This window comes from Myotis nattereri (assembly GCF_964212035.1).
Source record: "Myotis nattereri genome assembly, chromosome: 13".
Classification (NCBI taxonomy): Eukaryota; Metazoa; Chordata; class Mammalia; order Chiroptera; family Vespertilionidae; genus Myotis; species Myotis nattereri.
The window spans coordinates 61,263,872-61,277,942 of NC_138088.1; the positions used below are offsets into that span (position 1 = coordinate 61,263,872).

A 14,071-nucleotide genomic window follows, 5' to 3' on the forward strand; every position below is an offset into this window, starting at 1 on the left:
CTGCCCGAGAGCAGCCTTAGAAAAGGAAAGAGGAGACACAGTCACAGTCCAGTGGTGAGGGCGGCAGCGACGAGAGCACATCTTCAGTCTCTCGGGGTCGGGAAGAGAAGGAAAGGTGGACAGCACAGGTGAGACAGAAAACAAATGGCAAGATGGCCCGCTGGAATCCACCACTATTGACTTTATATTAAATATAACGGTCTAAACCAGCGGTTCTCAACCTGCGGGTCGCGACCCCTTTGGCGATCGAATGACCCTTTCACAGGGGTCGCCTAAGACCATCCTGCAGATCAGATATTTACATGACGATTCATCACAGTAGCAACATGACAGTTATGAAGTAGCAACGAGAATAATTTTATGGTTGGGTCACAACGTGAGGAGCTGTATTTAAAGGGCCAGAAGGTTGAGAACCACGGGTCTAAACCAAAGCTCGGCTGTGGAAATGTTTGTACCTGCACTGTCTCCAACCTGGATGTTGCTAGTGGTCACACAGCTACTGAGCTCATTAGGAGCCGAATTTTCAATTTTCTTAAATGTTAGTTAACTTACGTAGCGGTGTGTGGCCAGACCTGCATTGAAAGACACCCAGTAATTTTTCATATGATGGGGATCATATTTTCCATTTTACAGTGTTGTAGTCTTACTTAACTTGGAGAAATGTTCATGTTACTAAAAAGTCTTGGTAAGAATAGTTTTTACTTATTACATAACAGTTGCTCATATAAATGTACTGTAATTAGTTTCTTTATTTTACGGTTTTAATTTGTTTCTTTAGTGTACCAATTGCCAGAAAATTAGGAATTTGTTGCATTTGATTTTTAAATCACTTTTACAAAACTGGTTAACCCTGAATGTTGGTATTTGCAGTTTCAATATTAAACTTATTTAATTTCTTATTATAGACTATTTCAAATTTTCAAGTTTAGTTTCTATTTTTCTTAAATAATGTAGTCCTAGCTGGTTTGGGTCAGTGGATAGGGCGTCAACCTGCGGACTGAAGGGTCCCAGGTTCGATTCTGGTCAAGGGCATATGCCCGGGTTACAGGCTTGATCCCCAGTAGGGGGCGTGCAAGAGGCAGCCGATCAATGATTCTCTCTCATCATTGATGTTTCTATCTTTCTCTCCCTCTCCCTTCCTCTCTGAAATCAATAAAAAAAAATTTTAAAATAAATGAATAAATAAATAATGTAGATTTTGATGCCATAGTGGTTTCGCACACCTTTGGGTTTCTATTTTTAAAATGAATTCAAAATTTAGTATATACAGTATTTCATGAAACTATTAACAAAAGGCAAAACAAGGAGTAAGTTATTGTAAAACAATGCATACTTTTAATTGTGCTTAAAAAGAGTACCTTTGGGGGCCTCCATAAACTTGTTTAAAAAAGTTCAGGACACCAGTTGTCTAATCACGGCTTGTGGTGAACAGCTGTGTTTGGGGGAGGCGCTTTTGGCTGCCACTGAAGGAAGGAGGACACAGGCTCTGATCCTAAAGCCCCTGAAGACATTCCCTGTTCCTGTCTTTGACGTCCCCCCACCCCCCCTCCCCCCACCAACCTACAGTGTCACCTCTGGTGCCTGGCAGCTGACTCCCCCTTTGAGCCTCTAAAGTGTGTGTTTTAAGCGTAACAGGTACATGGAGGCAGATGGTCAGGAGACAGGTGCACTTTATCAGAGAGAATAGACACTCATTGGGGAGCAGTTGGACTAGAAGCCTGAAGTGGCCTATTAACATCGGTGGCACTCCGCACAGCGCCCTGGGATTGTGCTGCATGGCTCATTAATCACAGCCGGCTGCCATCTCCCGGGTGTGAGGGGGGCTTCCTTTTGTGTAGCTGGTGGTGAGCTTTATTCTACTTCTCCTGTTGTCAGCTCAATCCTTGAAATGAGGAACTTTTGAGAAATAACTTTGCTTATTCTTTCACATATCCAAATCTGTATAAACTGCAGGCATGAGAAAGATAAACTATTAAATAATTGCTATCACATCACTGACTTAAGTATGAGGAGATGAAAGCTAACTGCAGTTATTAGTTTAAATAACTTTGCTATTAAATGAATGAGCCACTGATGTAACTTCATGGACATAATCTTTTAGGATATGCCATTCAGACCCCCTTAAACCAAAAGCGAAACTGACCCAAATTTGCAGGGTGCTTTTGTTTGTACATTGTCATTTGTTTCTTACAACTACTTTTGAGCGTGAGTAGTAGGATGATTCCTATTTTTAAAGTGTAGAAACATACTTTTAAAATAAGTTAAATTATTGTCTTGGATCAGTTTGTAACTCCATGGTTTCATGATTGTCTTGCTTAATTGACTCCTCGTGGATTTCAGGTTTCCTCCTCTGTGATGTGAGGGGGTCAGTGGCTTCCTTTTCCTAAGGAATTGGAAGGCAGCCCCCGTATCTACATAAAGTGCTTTGCAGGTGGCGAAGGTCCCTGGCTTTCACATGCATTGAGAGATGGGAATAATAACTGTGGGAGGGCAAACTGCTCATTCAAAGCAGTGAAATGAATGGAAGCAGGTTATTAAAAGCAAAGTCCAGGGAATGAGAGAAATAATGGTTATTGGAAATGAGAAGGTAAATTGCAATCTTAAAAAATATTTCAAGCTGATACACAAATTTGTCTAATTAGCTTTTTTTGTTTTGTTTATCCTCACCCGTGGATATTTTGATTTTTTAATTTTATTTTTATTTTTTAGAAAGAGTGGACGGGAGGGGGAGAGACAGAGAGAGAAGCACCGATGTGAGAGACACATAGATTGATTGCCTCCTGCAAGTGCCAAACTAGGGTGAGCCTGCAACCGAGGTACAGGTGCGTGCCCTTGACCAGAATCAAACCCGGGACAGTTTGATTCTGCGGGCCAACGCTAGCCACTGAGTCAAACTGGTTACGGCCTCATCAGCGTTTGACCTGGAGGGTTCTGACAGTCAAGCTCTCCCCTCTCCATCTCCTGGCCACTGCAGGCTTGCTCTCCTGTGCGATTATTTCCAACAACAGGGAGGGCATTCCTGTGGGCCCCAGGGCTCCCCTCTGAAAGGCGGTTCCTGGGAAATGCCAGGACACACAGGGATTGGAGTCTTCCTTGTGGCGAGTTGGCGTAGTCTAGTTTCTGAAACAGGGTGTTAGACTCTATCTTTCAGCTGTTGGTGTTGGTTGAGGTGGTGTAGCCATAACAGGTAGTTCACCTGTCCTCTTGAACCTGTGTCTACTTCCAGGGAATAATAGTCACGTTAGAGCAAAGCTACATGTGGGTTTGACATAATGCATTATAGTCAGTGGAAGCTCTTAAAAGTTTGAAGATGTGTTTATTGCCCAAGCAGCACTTGAACTACTCCGTGGAAGTTAGAAACCACGGACACTGCTGGCACCTCAGTGAGTCCTCGTGTTTGTTGTGACCGTGGTCCCCTGTGCAGGTACTTCCCCTCCCCCCATGCGCTGCTCTGGGGGAGGAAGTGGCTCTGTGCAGCCCACACTTCAGCAGGAGGGAGTTCTGCTCCCCTGCCTTTCGGTTCTTCCTGATTTTTGGAGAGGTGGGAAAGGAGAGGGATGGAGAGAGAGAACCAACGCTGAGAGAGAAACATCGATCAGCTGCCTCCTTCACACCTGGGCCTGTGCCCCGGCCGGTAATCAAACAGGTGGCCTCTTGGTTCCTGGGTCAATGCTCAACCACTGAGCCACACTGGCTGGGCGACACTACTTTCTTTCAGTATTTCAGCTCGGACCTTTGGACCTCTTTCACTTCTCCCCTGCCCCTTTGATGTTCCTCCACTCGTCGGGGTTTGTTTTTCTTGTGTTGAGTCCTTCCTTGCTTTTGGCATTACCAGATATTTTAGGCTCATTTTGTCCATTTCCTTCCTCAGTCCTGGAGTCAGTCAGTCCTCCAGAGAGAAATGGTTCGTTTTCTTTTTCTGGTTCCTTTGATTGCAGAATGGAGAAACCAAGATCTGGGTGCTCGGTGTGCCTGTTACTACGGGGGCGTCATTTGTCTTAGGCCTTATCTCACAGAACAAGTAAATACATGTGTGTGTGCTAACCCTCATATGTGCACATCTGTGACAAACTGCTCGTGTGTGTCTGTTTTCACAGCCAGAGAATCCCCCTAATGGACCCGATTGTGGCTATGGCTCCTTTCACCAGCAGTACTGGCTGGACGGCAAGATCATCGCTGTGGGGGTGATTGACATCCTTCCCTACTGTGTGTCGTCTGTGTATTTGTACTATGATCCTGATTATTCGTTTCTGTCCTTGGGTGTCTACTCTGCACTACGGTAAGATTGCCTTAGACAGTTGTTAGGGTCATATAGAACTTCCAGTAATTCCTCATTTGATGATGTTTCATCATAAACAGTAGAAATCCTATTGTGATAGTACATATAATTTGTTGCTACAGTAATCTCTTCTATATTGGTATTTAGAAACACCACTTTTAGAACTGAGGCCAGTGCCTGATGGTAATTCCCAAGCTTTTGAAGGTCTCCATCCATCTGCTCTAGTGCATGAGAAGTCATTATATTTGTGGGATGTTTTTGTTGTTTAGTTTATGCATTTATTTAAGCTCCCCTGTCAGAACCACTTAATGATCCTTAAATGTGATATTTATTTTTCTTGTCATCGGTGTTGTATATATTGTTTTCATAAAGGTTAAGTGAATCTGGCACAAATGAATTGAAATATGCAGTTATGTAAAGGAGATCGATTAGGCCCGGGAGTCCTAGCCTAGGCTTGACTTGACGTCGGCTCCATATCGGGCGATGACTTCCCTTGTATGTCAGCCGCAAATATGTGCAGCACAGCGCACATACCTCAGGTGCATGATCCTGAGGGGAAGAGAGCAGGGCCTTATTCCATGAAAATGCTTGTTTCTGTTTTCATTCTTCCTGGTGCCTGTATGGGGGGGGGGGGGGCGGGAATTGAGAATAGCTGTTCTGTTCGGGAGCTTGAGTCTCTTTTTGTCCTTCGGTATCATTGTGTCATTTTTTTTCCTCTCCTTTCCCAGTTCCTCTGTCTGATGGTCACATTTTTACATCATGGTAAAATATACTCTGCAATTATTTTAATTATTGTGTACAGTGTTTTTTGTCTTTATGGAAGTAAAAGTTAATATTTTCTTTAATCACCGTTTGATTTATTTTTTTGATTTGGTCCATAATTGATTTTTGTGTGTGTTTCAGTGGCCCATGATATAAAGAATTTCTCCATCTTGGTATTTTCAACCAAGAAAATAGTGATAGCAAATTCACAATTAAACAATATTTACAACCGATCTCTAATCATCTTTTACTTTTTTTATGTATTTAGTTGCATTTTTATATAAACTAAAAAATATTTATGACTCTTGGTGATCTCACTAAAATTGGAACTGATCATTTGAAGCAGTCGCATTTTATAACTTGAGACATGTATTCTGTTGATTTCAGAAAACATACTCTTTCTTCATATCGAAATCAGTTAACACTTGGAAATTATTGCGATTTTTTTTTGTATCTATCACTTTACAGTGCATAGCTGTGTATTTGTCTAGACATCACAGATGAATATTAAGAATATTTATTCCCGCTGAAACCGGTTTGGCTTAGTGGATAGAGCGTCGGCCTGCGGACTGAAAGGTCCCAGGTTCGATTCCGGTCAAGGGCATGTGCCTTGGTTGCGGGCACATCCCCAGTGGGGAGTGTGTAGGAGGCAGCTGGTCGATGTTTCTCTCTCATCGATGTTTCTGACTCTCTCTCTCTGTAAAAACTCAATAAAAGATATATATAAAAAAAGAATATTTATTCCTGTATAATAAGTCCCATCCATGTCTCAATAACTAAGAGACATAGAAATCCTGCATTTGAGATAGTAAATAATTAATTCCCTGCAAAATGAGAGAGTTGTGTTTATTGTTTGATGTACTTTGGGAAAATTCTAGAGAGCTTTGAGGAGGAAGCAGGGAGCCTGCACAGGAGAGCACCGGGAGGTGCCCTGTCTGCAGCCCTTCCCGCCCTTCCCGCCCTTCCCTTAGCGCCCTCGAGGTGGAGCTGCTGAGCTTGTGGAGGAGAGAGAACTAGGAGATCAGTATTTCAGAGCAAAATCGGAGCCAGTAGGTCACAAGTTCCAATTCTGTTACTACCGACTTTAATGTAGTTCAGTGAAACCTGTTCAGGTAGTTTTTCTCACCAATCATTTAATATAGATTTTTGTGTTTCAATCTATAATCAATATAGATTTTTATGTAATCTAGTCTGCAGATTTGAAAAATGTTTGAATTGGCGATCTTGAGCATGGCTTTTTTTAAAAAGATGTATTTTAGCAATGTAATTCATTCGTTTAGTAGATGCTTACTTGAGTTCTATTTACATGTTCAAAAGCCAAGAACATAATTCTAGGCCCTCTGCTGTGCTGTGACAAATAAAACCACGGTGGGCTTGAGGCTGCTGTTACGCAGGGTGGTCGGGCGAGGCTCTGAGCAGGTGCAGTTGAGGAGCAGAAAGCAGGAAAGGAGCCGGCTCTGTACAGTCTGGGGTAGAAGTCCAGGGACCCTGAGGAGGGGAGGAAAGAGAAGGAAGGTGTGGTGGGCTAGGGTGTCGGCTGGCGATGGGCAGTGATGGGCAAGGAGGGCAGCGAGGCAGCTGGCAGCGGTGAGGAGGGGCAGAGGGAGCAGGGCTTGTGGGTCATGGGAAGGAGGTTGGACTTCAAGTGTGATACCAACCCAGTGCCAGCGTGAGGTTACCTGATCTGCTTAATGAATAACAGCAAGAAACCATACTAAATAGATGTCTCCAACTTTATGATGTTTGAATTTCAGATTAACCACTATCTATGCCCAAGGAAGTGTGAAACCTGAATTTAGATGCATTTATCAAAATTCAGAGGGTTTTTTTGGTGTCTTTATATTAAAAATCATCTCACAGTGTTTTTAAACTAGTTCTTTCAATACTTGGATTTTTTTTTTGATAGCTTAGTATCAAATTTTACCAAATATTTGTCATCAATTTACATACATTGTTGGAACTAGATATAACTGTTCTTCTTTATTCTTCTTTTGACAGAGAAATTGCTTTCACTAGGCAACTTCATGAAAAAGCATCTCAACTCAGCTATTATTATATGGGTTTCTACATTCACTCATGTCCCAAGATGAGATATAAGGTAACGTTGATTTCACACATGTCTGCTGTAGATCCAGTTTATGAATATCCGTGCTTTCACAGTTTGTCATCACAATAGTTTCACTTGCTTGTACATTTCTAATGGACATCAACACATTTCTTTAAGCGTCTTCAACCTTTTGTAGTGTCTAGCCCAGGGGTGGGCAAACTTTTTGACTCGAGGGCCACAATGGGTTCTTAAACTGGACCGGAGGCCGGAACAAAAGCATGGGTGGAGTGTTTGTGTGAACTAATATAAATTCAAAGTAAACATCATTACATAAAAGGGTACGGTTTGGGTTTTTTTTTTTTTAGTTTTATTCATTTCAAACGGGCCGGATCCGGCCCGCGGGCCATAGTTTGCCCACGGCTGGTCCTGTTCATCGCCTTGAATAGTGCCTTACCCATCAGCACTTAATAGTTGTCTAATGTAGTTAATCTGCAGTAATTTGCTGACCATGTAGAAATCTTAGCTGTTCTGGGTAAATTTACATGCTTTTTCTGAATGAAGCCTGGGGAAAATCAGTTCAGAAGTGAGGAAGTTGGGGGAAAGTATAATCATTTTGCCACAAGAATTAAAGCTGAGTAATCCCCATAGAACTGTTACTGGTTTGAAGGATTCCACCAGCGTCAATCTTAGACCAGGGGAACGTTGACATTTTTAGGAAGAAGACAGGTGTGGAGTCTGTCTAGCAGCTGGTTTGGTTTGTAGCGGTGGCCCTGTCGGTGAGGTTTTGTGCCCCGGTCTGCTGTTAACACTGTGAACGTAGCATTAACCAGCTTATCTCCTGAGGACATGAGTGGGGCTCCGAGAAGTGAGCGCTGGGAGCGAGGCAGGTTTGTAAGCTGTTCGTTCCCACGTGGGTTTCCTGTAGTGCCACCAGCGTGCTGAGCGCCAGCCGTTAGGTTTGTGGAAATAGTGATTTTGCTGGCATTTCCCCGTGTTTTAATATTCTCTATAGGCCAGCCATGGCCAAAACTTGTTTTAATGCTGCCAGGCCTTTGGGATCTGAAGGCGGTGTTTTGGCTGAGCTCATTATCCAGATCTGTCTGTGGCCAGAGTTAGCAGTGATTGCAGGCAGTCGGCGTGGGTGTCATGGCGTGGCCAGACATCAGATGGTTGAAACAGCAGAAAGGGCTCGGAAATGTCAGAAAAGAAACAAAAGGCTCATTAGCTGTGATTAATCATCCTTAAACTCGGTGCCGGCCTTGGCCGTGGTCTAACAGCACGGGCACAGGCGGTGCCAGCGCTGCTGCTCGTCTCAGGGAACAGGTGACCTTGCCATTGCTCCATGGACAGAGCCCAGCACACGGCTTCCTGGAGCTAATGCCCGGTGGCCACAGAGCATTGCTGTAGTGTAGGGGCTTCCGATGCCTCCTGCTGGCAGGGGCGAGTGAAAACATCACATGCTCATCACAAATTCTTGTGTTTAAATTGTTGTTTTAGGTTTTGCTGCCTCAGAGTCAAAGGCGGTTTCCTCAGGGTCTGTGTGCTGAGCTTCCGTCACTGATGGGAGCGAGTGGAAGCTCCGTGTGGTTCATGGGCCCAGCGTCTGCACTGGCTCACGTCTTCCTTTTAGCAACATGAGGAGAGGTTGGAGAATTGAAATGCATCTAACTGGCTCTGCTTACCAGATTCATGATGAGGTGTCTGTCACTTCTAATTGGAGAACCCTAAAGTCCTTGCATATTCATGAAAGGTAGATGTTAACGGGATTGAAAGCGTATTTAATCAATGTTTCTTCTTTTCCCGTCCTCCTCTACTCCTTCCCACAAAGAGGCAGAGCTTGGTGTGGAGGGAACATGATTCCTAACCTGGAAAGACAGTCCTGGGTCATCAGTGAGTTTATGGCTGTGTCACCTCTGGGGCTTCTGAAAAGCACTGATGAGCTCTGCCCAGAAGAAGGAAGCTTGCCGCTCTCTCCACAGTGTCCACAGCCTGGGGCGCTGTTTCACCTGCACGCCTCTCTCCTGCCGTCTCTCACCTGATGGGCACTCACACATCCACCTCTGCAGGTGCAGCAGGGGGACTCCTGTCCTTTCTGAGTGCACGTTGTAGCTCCTTGCGCTCAGCTGTTTGTAGCGTGATCCCTGAGTGTCCATGGAGAGCCTGTGTTGGGAGAACATGCGGACGCCAGGCACGAGGACCAGGAGCAGATGTGGTCCCTGCTTGCCAGGCCCTTGAGCAAACCATGTCTCCTCTGTCACTGTCCCGGTCCCAGAAAACTCCTTGACAACCAAGAACTCTGGCTCAAATGGCTGAGGTACGAGAGGCCTGGGTAAAGGGTTGCCCATCGCCGTTGGTCTGAGTTGCTCGGTTACTGTGGGTAATGTGACTGCTGCCGTCAGAGAGGAGCTGTCAGAAAGAGTGACTGGGCTCACGTGGCCACGTTGACATAAAGTATCCTGTACGACACACCAGAGAGGTTTCCTGGGCCCAATCCATGGCCCTGGGCAGCCATAACTCATTGAGGACACTGGACTGTCTGACATTTTCTTGAGGAGGCTCACGTGTGGCCTTCACGTCACTTAAAGGTGATTTAGTGTTTGTGCAAGGAGGAGCAGCACAGCACCTGGGCTGGCATTTCCAAAGTGTGATGCTCACTTTTCTGCTTCCCATGTGCGAGGAAGGTCTGCCTTTCGTGTATGTAAGTCATTCTGTTGTCCTTGCCTCGTGGGAATAAACAGGAACCGCAGCTTCCTAATAACCAAATGGATTGAATGACTCTGCCCCTCGCAGCTGCATTCAGTTTATCTTTCCTGTACAGAGGGCACCACCGTGCTGGCTGCTGCTTGTGGGCTGGGCGGTCATTTTGGGACCAGCTGTTGAGGCGCGGCCCGTCCTCGCTCTGGGTGGCACTAAGCTGCCAGAGAAGCATGTGTGCACGTGTGTCTGACTGGTTTCCCGGCTGTTACTCTGCCTCCGTGTTGATGTTAGAGTGAAGCCAGCTCCCCCAGAACTCCCCCTCCCGGCTCCGACCTCCTTTCCTTCTTGCATCTGCATCTGGACATGTTCTCTCCTCATGTCTTCATCCTGTGAGAGCGAGGCAGCTGTAGGATTTTTATGCCGGACCTTTCAGAACCTGCTGTCTCCATTGGTGGCATTAGCTAAAGGGAAGCCATTGTGAGCAGCATCGTTATCTCGGTGGGCAGTGCCGGGAAGCAGCCGGGAAGCAGAGCAGCCTGGGCCGCTGTGAGGACCTTCTGCCTGGTGGCCAGCTCATTCCTCTTTGCTCTTGTAAAATACGATTCCATTTCAAATGCCAATCATGTGTCTCCCCTCACTCTCTATCCTCCTGGAGCCTGGGGCCTGGCTTTAGACCCCGGCCTGTGTGGGTGTGTCTGTGACTTGAGTCAGACCCTGCTGCCGTCTGCCAGCCTGGGCTGCTTTAGTTTTCTGGATCATCGCTGAACCCTTACTCAGGTGGGTCTCTGCAGTTTCCATGTCTGGCCGTGCATAGTCTGGGCTCCTTGTCCCAAATCCACCCCTGGTTCTGACAGTGGCTTTAAAAAATTTACTATTTTACATTATGGGAATGTTACTTCTTTCATATATCCTTAAATTCTCATAATTGGAAAGTGTTTGGGTTTTTTAAGAAACCCTTCCGTCGAGGCACAGTGTAAATCTCAGGCAGTGCACAGAAGTGGAGAGCCCATGGAGACCACAGGATGAACACAGCCTGGCGCCCTCTGATCACCTCCTGGAGATGGACATTCTCTCCCTGGCAGTCCTGCTATAAAGGCCAGAGAGTAATAGTAGGTTGAAGGCCACGTGGTCTGCTCTTGTGGCAAAGCAGCCATAAGTATGTAAGCAAGGGCACGGCTGTGCTCCAGGAAGCCTCTGCTCACGACTTGGAATGTGGATTATGTAGTTCCTACAGGTCAGGGAGTGGGGGCATTCTTTCATTTCAACCTTTGACAATGTAAGAACCATTTTAGGGTTCAGGCCACGCGAAAGCGAGCAGCAGGCCAAATGGGGCTCCTGCCATAGCGTGCTGACCCCTGCCCTACAGCGTCAGGCAGACTCACTGCCGTGGATTGAAGCACAGTGAGTGCCTTTAGCCTCAGGGCCTGTGCTGATACCCAGGATGTTGCCAGGGTCTGTCCGCTGGGCACCCCGCTGGCTGCTCAGAGGCTGTGTCTGCGGAGCTTCCAGGCGGCTGCAGGTCGGCAGCTTCCAACCTGCTCCGTGCTCCACACTCTCGGGCTCGAAGCTGTAAAATTGCCATAATTTCAGGCTCTGCATACTCGTGACTTGTCAGAATTACCCTCCCGCATCTGGAAGTCGTAGACTTCAGCTTCGGTTTTATTTCTACTATTTCCAGAGAGCTCTGATGTGATAATCATGCTATTTTGATTTCTCCAAACTGTTACTAGATGTAAAGGTGATGATTGGCTCCGTAAATTTTAGGAGGATGTGGGGTGTGTGTGTGTGTGTGTGTGTGTTTTGAAAGCAGGAGTAGCTATCTTTTCTTTTTCTTTTTTAAATATATTTTTATTGATTTCAGATAGGGAGAGAGAGATAGAAACATCAATGATGAGAGAATGATTCATCGGCCGCCTCCTGCACGCCCCCTACTGGGAATCGAGCCTGCAACTCAGTCATGTGCCCTTGACTGGAATCGAACCCAGGACCCTTCAGTCCACAGGCCAATGCTCTATCCACTGAGCCAAACCAGCTAGGGCAGGAGGATGTATTTTTTTGTGTAAAGTCAAAGATAGATAACACTGTGGAAGAATGGTTGAATGGTTTGGCCGTTGGTAACTTTCCCTTTACATATGCATTTTAAAGTTAAGTCCTTTCAGCTCCAGCCGTTTTGGCTCAGTTGATAGGGCGTCAGCCTGTGGACTGTAGGGTCCCAGGTTCGATTCTGGTCGAGGGCACATACTTTGGTTGCAGACTCCTCCCAGGCCCTGGCCAGTGTGTGTGCAGGAGGCAACCCATTGATGTGTCTCTGTCACACCGATGTTTCTCTCTGTTTTTTCCTCTCTCTTCCACTCTCTAAAGATCAGTGGAAAAATGTCCTCTGGTGAGGATTAAAAAATAAAAATAAAGTTCATTCAGACCACCAATACCATATTCTTGCATCATAAACGTTTTTTGCTTTTTGCGTATGTGGTTTTATAATGGGCTGAAATGGATAAAACTATAACATTACAAAGATGTTAATTACTATCATCTTGAGGCTCTGTAAATTCTGTTCTGGCGGCGTGGTTGAGTTGGGGCCAATTGGATATTTTAAGCTGGATGGAATGAATAAGTAAGCTTTCTCAAGTTGTCATCCAAGATTGTTTGGTGTTTATAACATCATAAATTCTTCACAGTAAGTTATCTAGAATTCTGTGAATGGACTTGCTTTGCCCACTCTGAATACTGTTTAAGGTAAAAGTCGCTATGTTCTTCATAATCCCGTAACTGATGGTTGAGAACGGGAGGAAGCGGTCTATTCGTTATCCCTTGAGCTTGCTGACGTGTGGGTCCTCCCCAAGCTGTCACGGTCGCCTTCTCCCGAGTGCTTCCTTGCAGAGACACAGAATATTGATGACACTCAAGGCCGTAGGATGTAGATTCTCCCGGACTCCTGCTGCACGGGTGAGGGGGAAGGCTATCCTTAAGCTTGAAGCGTTCAGGTCACTGTGATGAATTTCCCCTCAGGCAGGAAAAAAGGGATGATTACCAAAGATCACCCCCTGGGGTGCACAGGAGGTTCCGCTAACTTCTTATTTCCCTCAGGGGTGTCATTACACAGACTTTCAGGAGTGAGGCTTTCATAGTCATTGAAAAACGTTTGCTAGGAAAATATTATAGCTTCAGATAGAGGCGTGACCAGTGAGGCAGCTCGCTGTGTGTGAAGCTGTGTTTTCATGACTGTCTGCAGCACTGGTTTGACGCGGGGCCTCTCAACTTGAACAAGAACCTTGAAAACAACGTGTTTCTCTGGGATTCAGCCCCCGATGGCGCTAAGCAGGCGAGTCTCCATGAACAGGACACGGGCCTTAAGTCACTTGACTTCTCTCTCCCCCTCCCTCTTAAATACCAAAATGAGACTGGAGACTGCTAGGGTCTAAGGCTCTTCTAGCTTTGGAATGGTCTGATTTTCTGTTCTTAAGGAACACAGGATGACACAGCTTAGCTTAAGTCGCAAACACTAAGTATTTATTGAGAGCTCAGTCCATACAAGGAATTCTGCCCAGGCACAAGGGAGGCAAGGAAACTCCAGGTTGGGGTAAGTGGGGGTGGGGGCGGGGAGGGGTGGCTCCCAGCGAACAGCAGGGCCGGCTGCACTGCGTTCTAGGGTGGGCTTAGCCCTGTGGCACTCGCTGTCTGATGTGCTTTTCCTCACCTGTTTGCCAGACTCGGTCGCCTCCCCTCCTGGTAGAGGTCCCTGAGAACTGGGATGGGCAGTGTTGTTCCCCGTGGCATGCCCGCCCAGGACGCTGGCATGGAGCCCGGCAGGTGGAGGGTATTTACTAATCACCTGCTGACCTGCAGGAGTGAGAGCCCGGGGGATCCTGTCTGGAACGGAAGGAGTCGGTGGTGGTGAGGGGATGCCGAGCCCGAGGTGCAGTGGGCATTCAGGCCCGATGAGCGGTCACCGCGGGCCCCTAGCCCGTGCCTTGTGCTGAGAGCGAGTGCCCTGGGGAGCGCGGGGTAAGGAGGCCGGCTGGCGCACGCGGGCCTGACACTCAGTGTCCGGCCTCAGCCACGGAGCAGGAGCCCTGGGTCCACGCAGCTGTAAACACCTGGCAGTACTGACGCTTTACCGCACAGGGTTCTGGGATTAGTCAGACGTAAGCTCGTTTCAAAGCAGGAAGGAGTTGATCGTGCCTTTTTATCTTGTGTCATTTCTCGTCAGCTGTAACTAAGGCCACTGGCCTCTGAAATGTGTCGTTCCACTTTACTGTAGATATTGTGGGACCAGAAAGGGGGGC

The 14,071-nt window shown here is 46.5% G+C and overlaps 1 protein-coding gene across 11 annotated transcripts in view; it reads left to right on the plus strand.

The window, feature by feature from the left end:
• Window positions 1-14,071, plus strand: part of ATE1 (arginyltransferase 1) — a 52,949-nt gene that overhangs the window by 26,338 nt on the left and 12,540 nt on the right. For 10 of the 11 annotated variants that reach the window (XM_081104517.1, XM_081104520.1, XM_081104521.1 and 7 more), the window contains 2 exons: window positions 4,098-4,279; window positions 7,040-7,139. In XM_081104517.1, the coding sequence (XP_080960643.1) occupies window positions 4,098-4,279; window positions 7,040-7,139 (282 nt within the window). Of the gene's footprint in view, window positions 1-4,097; window positions 4,280-7,039; window positions 7,140-8,916; window positions 9,403-14,071 lie in introns of those variants that run through there. The other variant, XM_081104519.1, reaches the window with a different exon arrangement.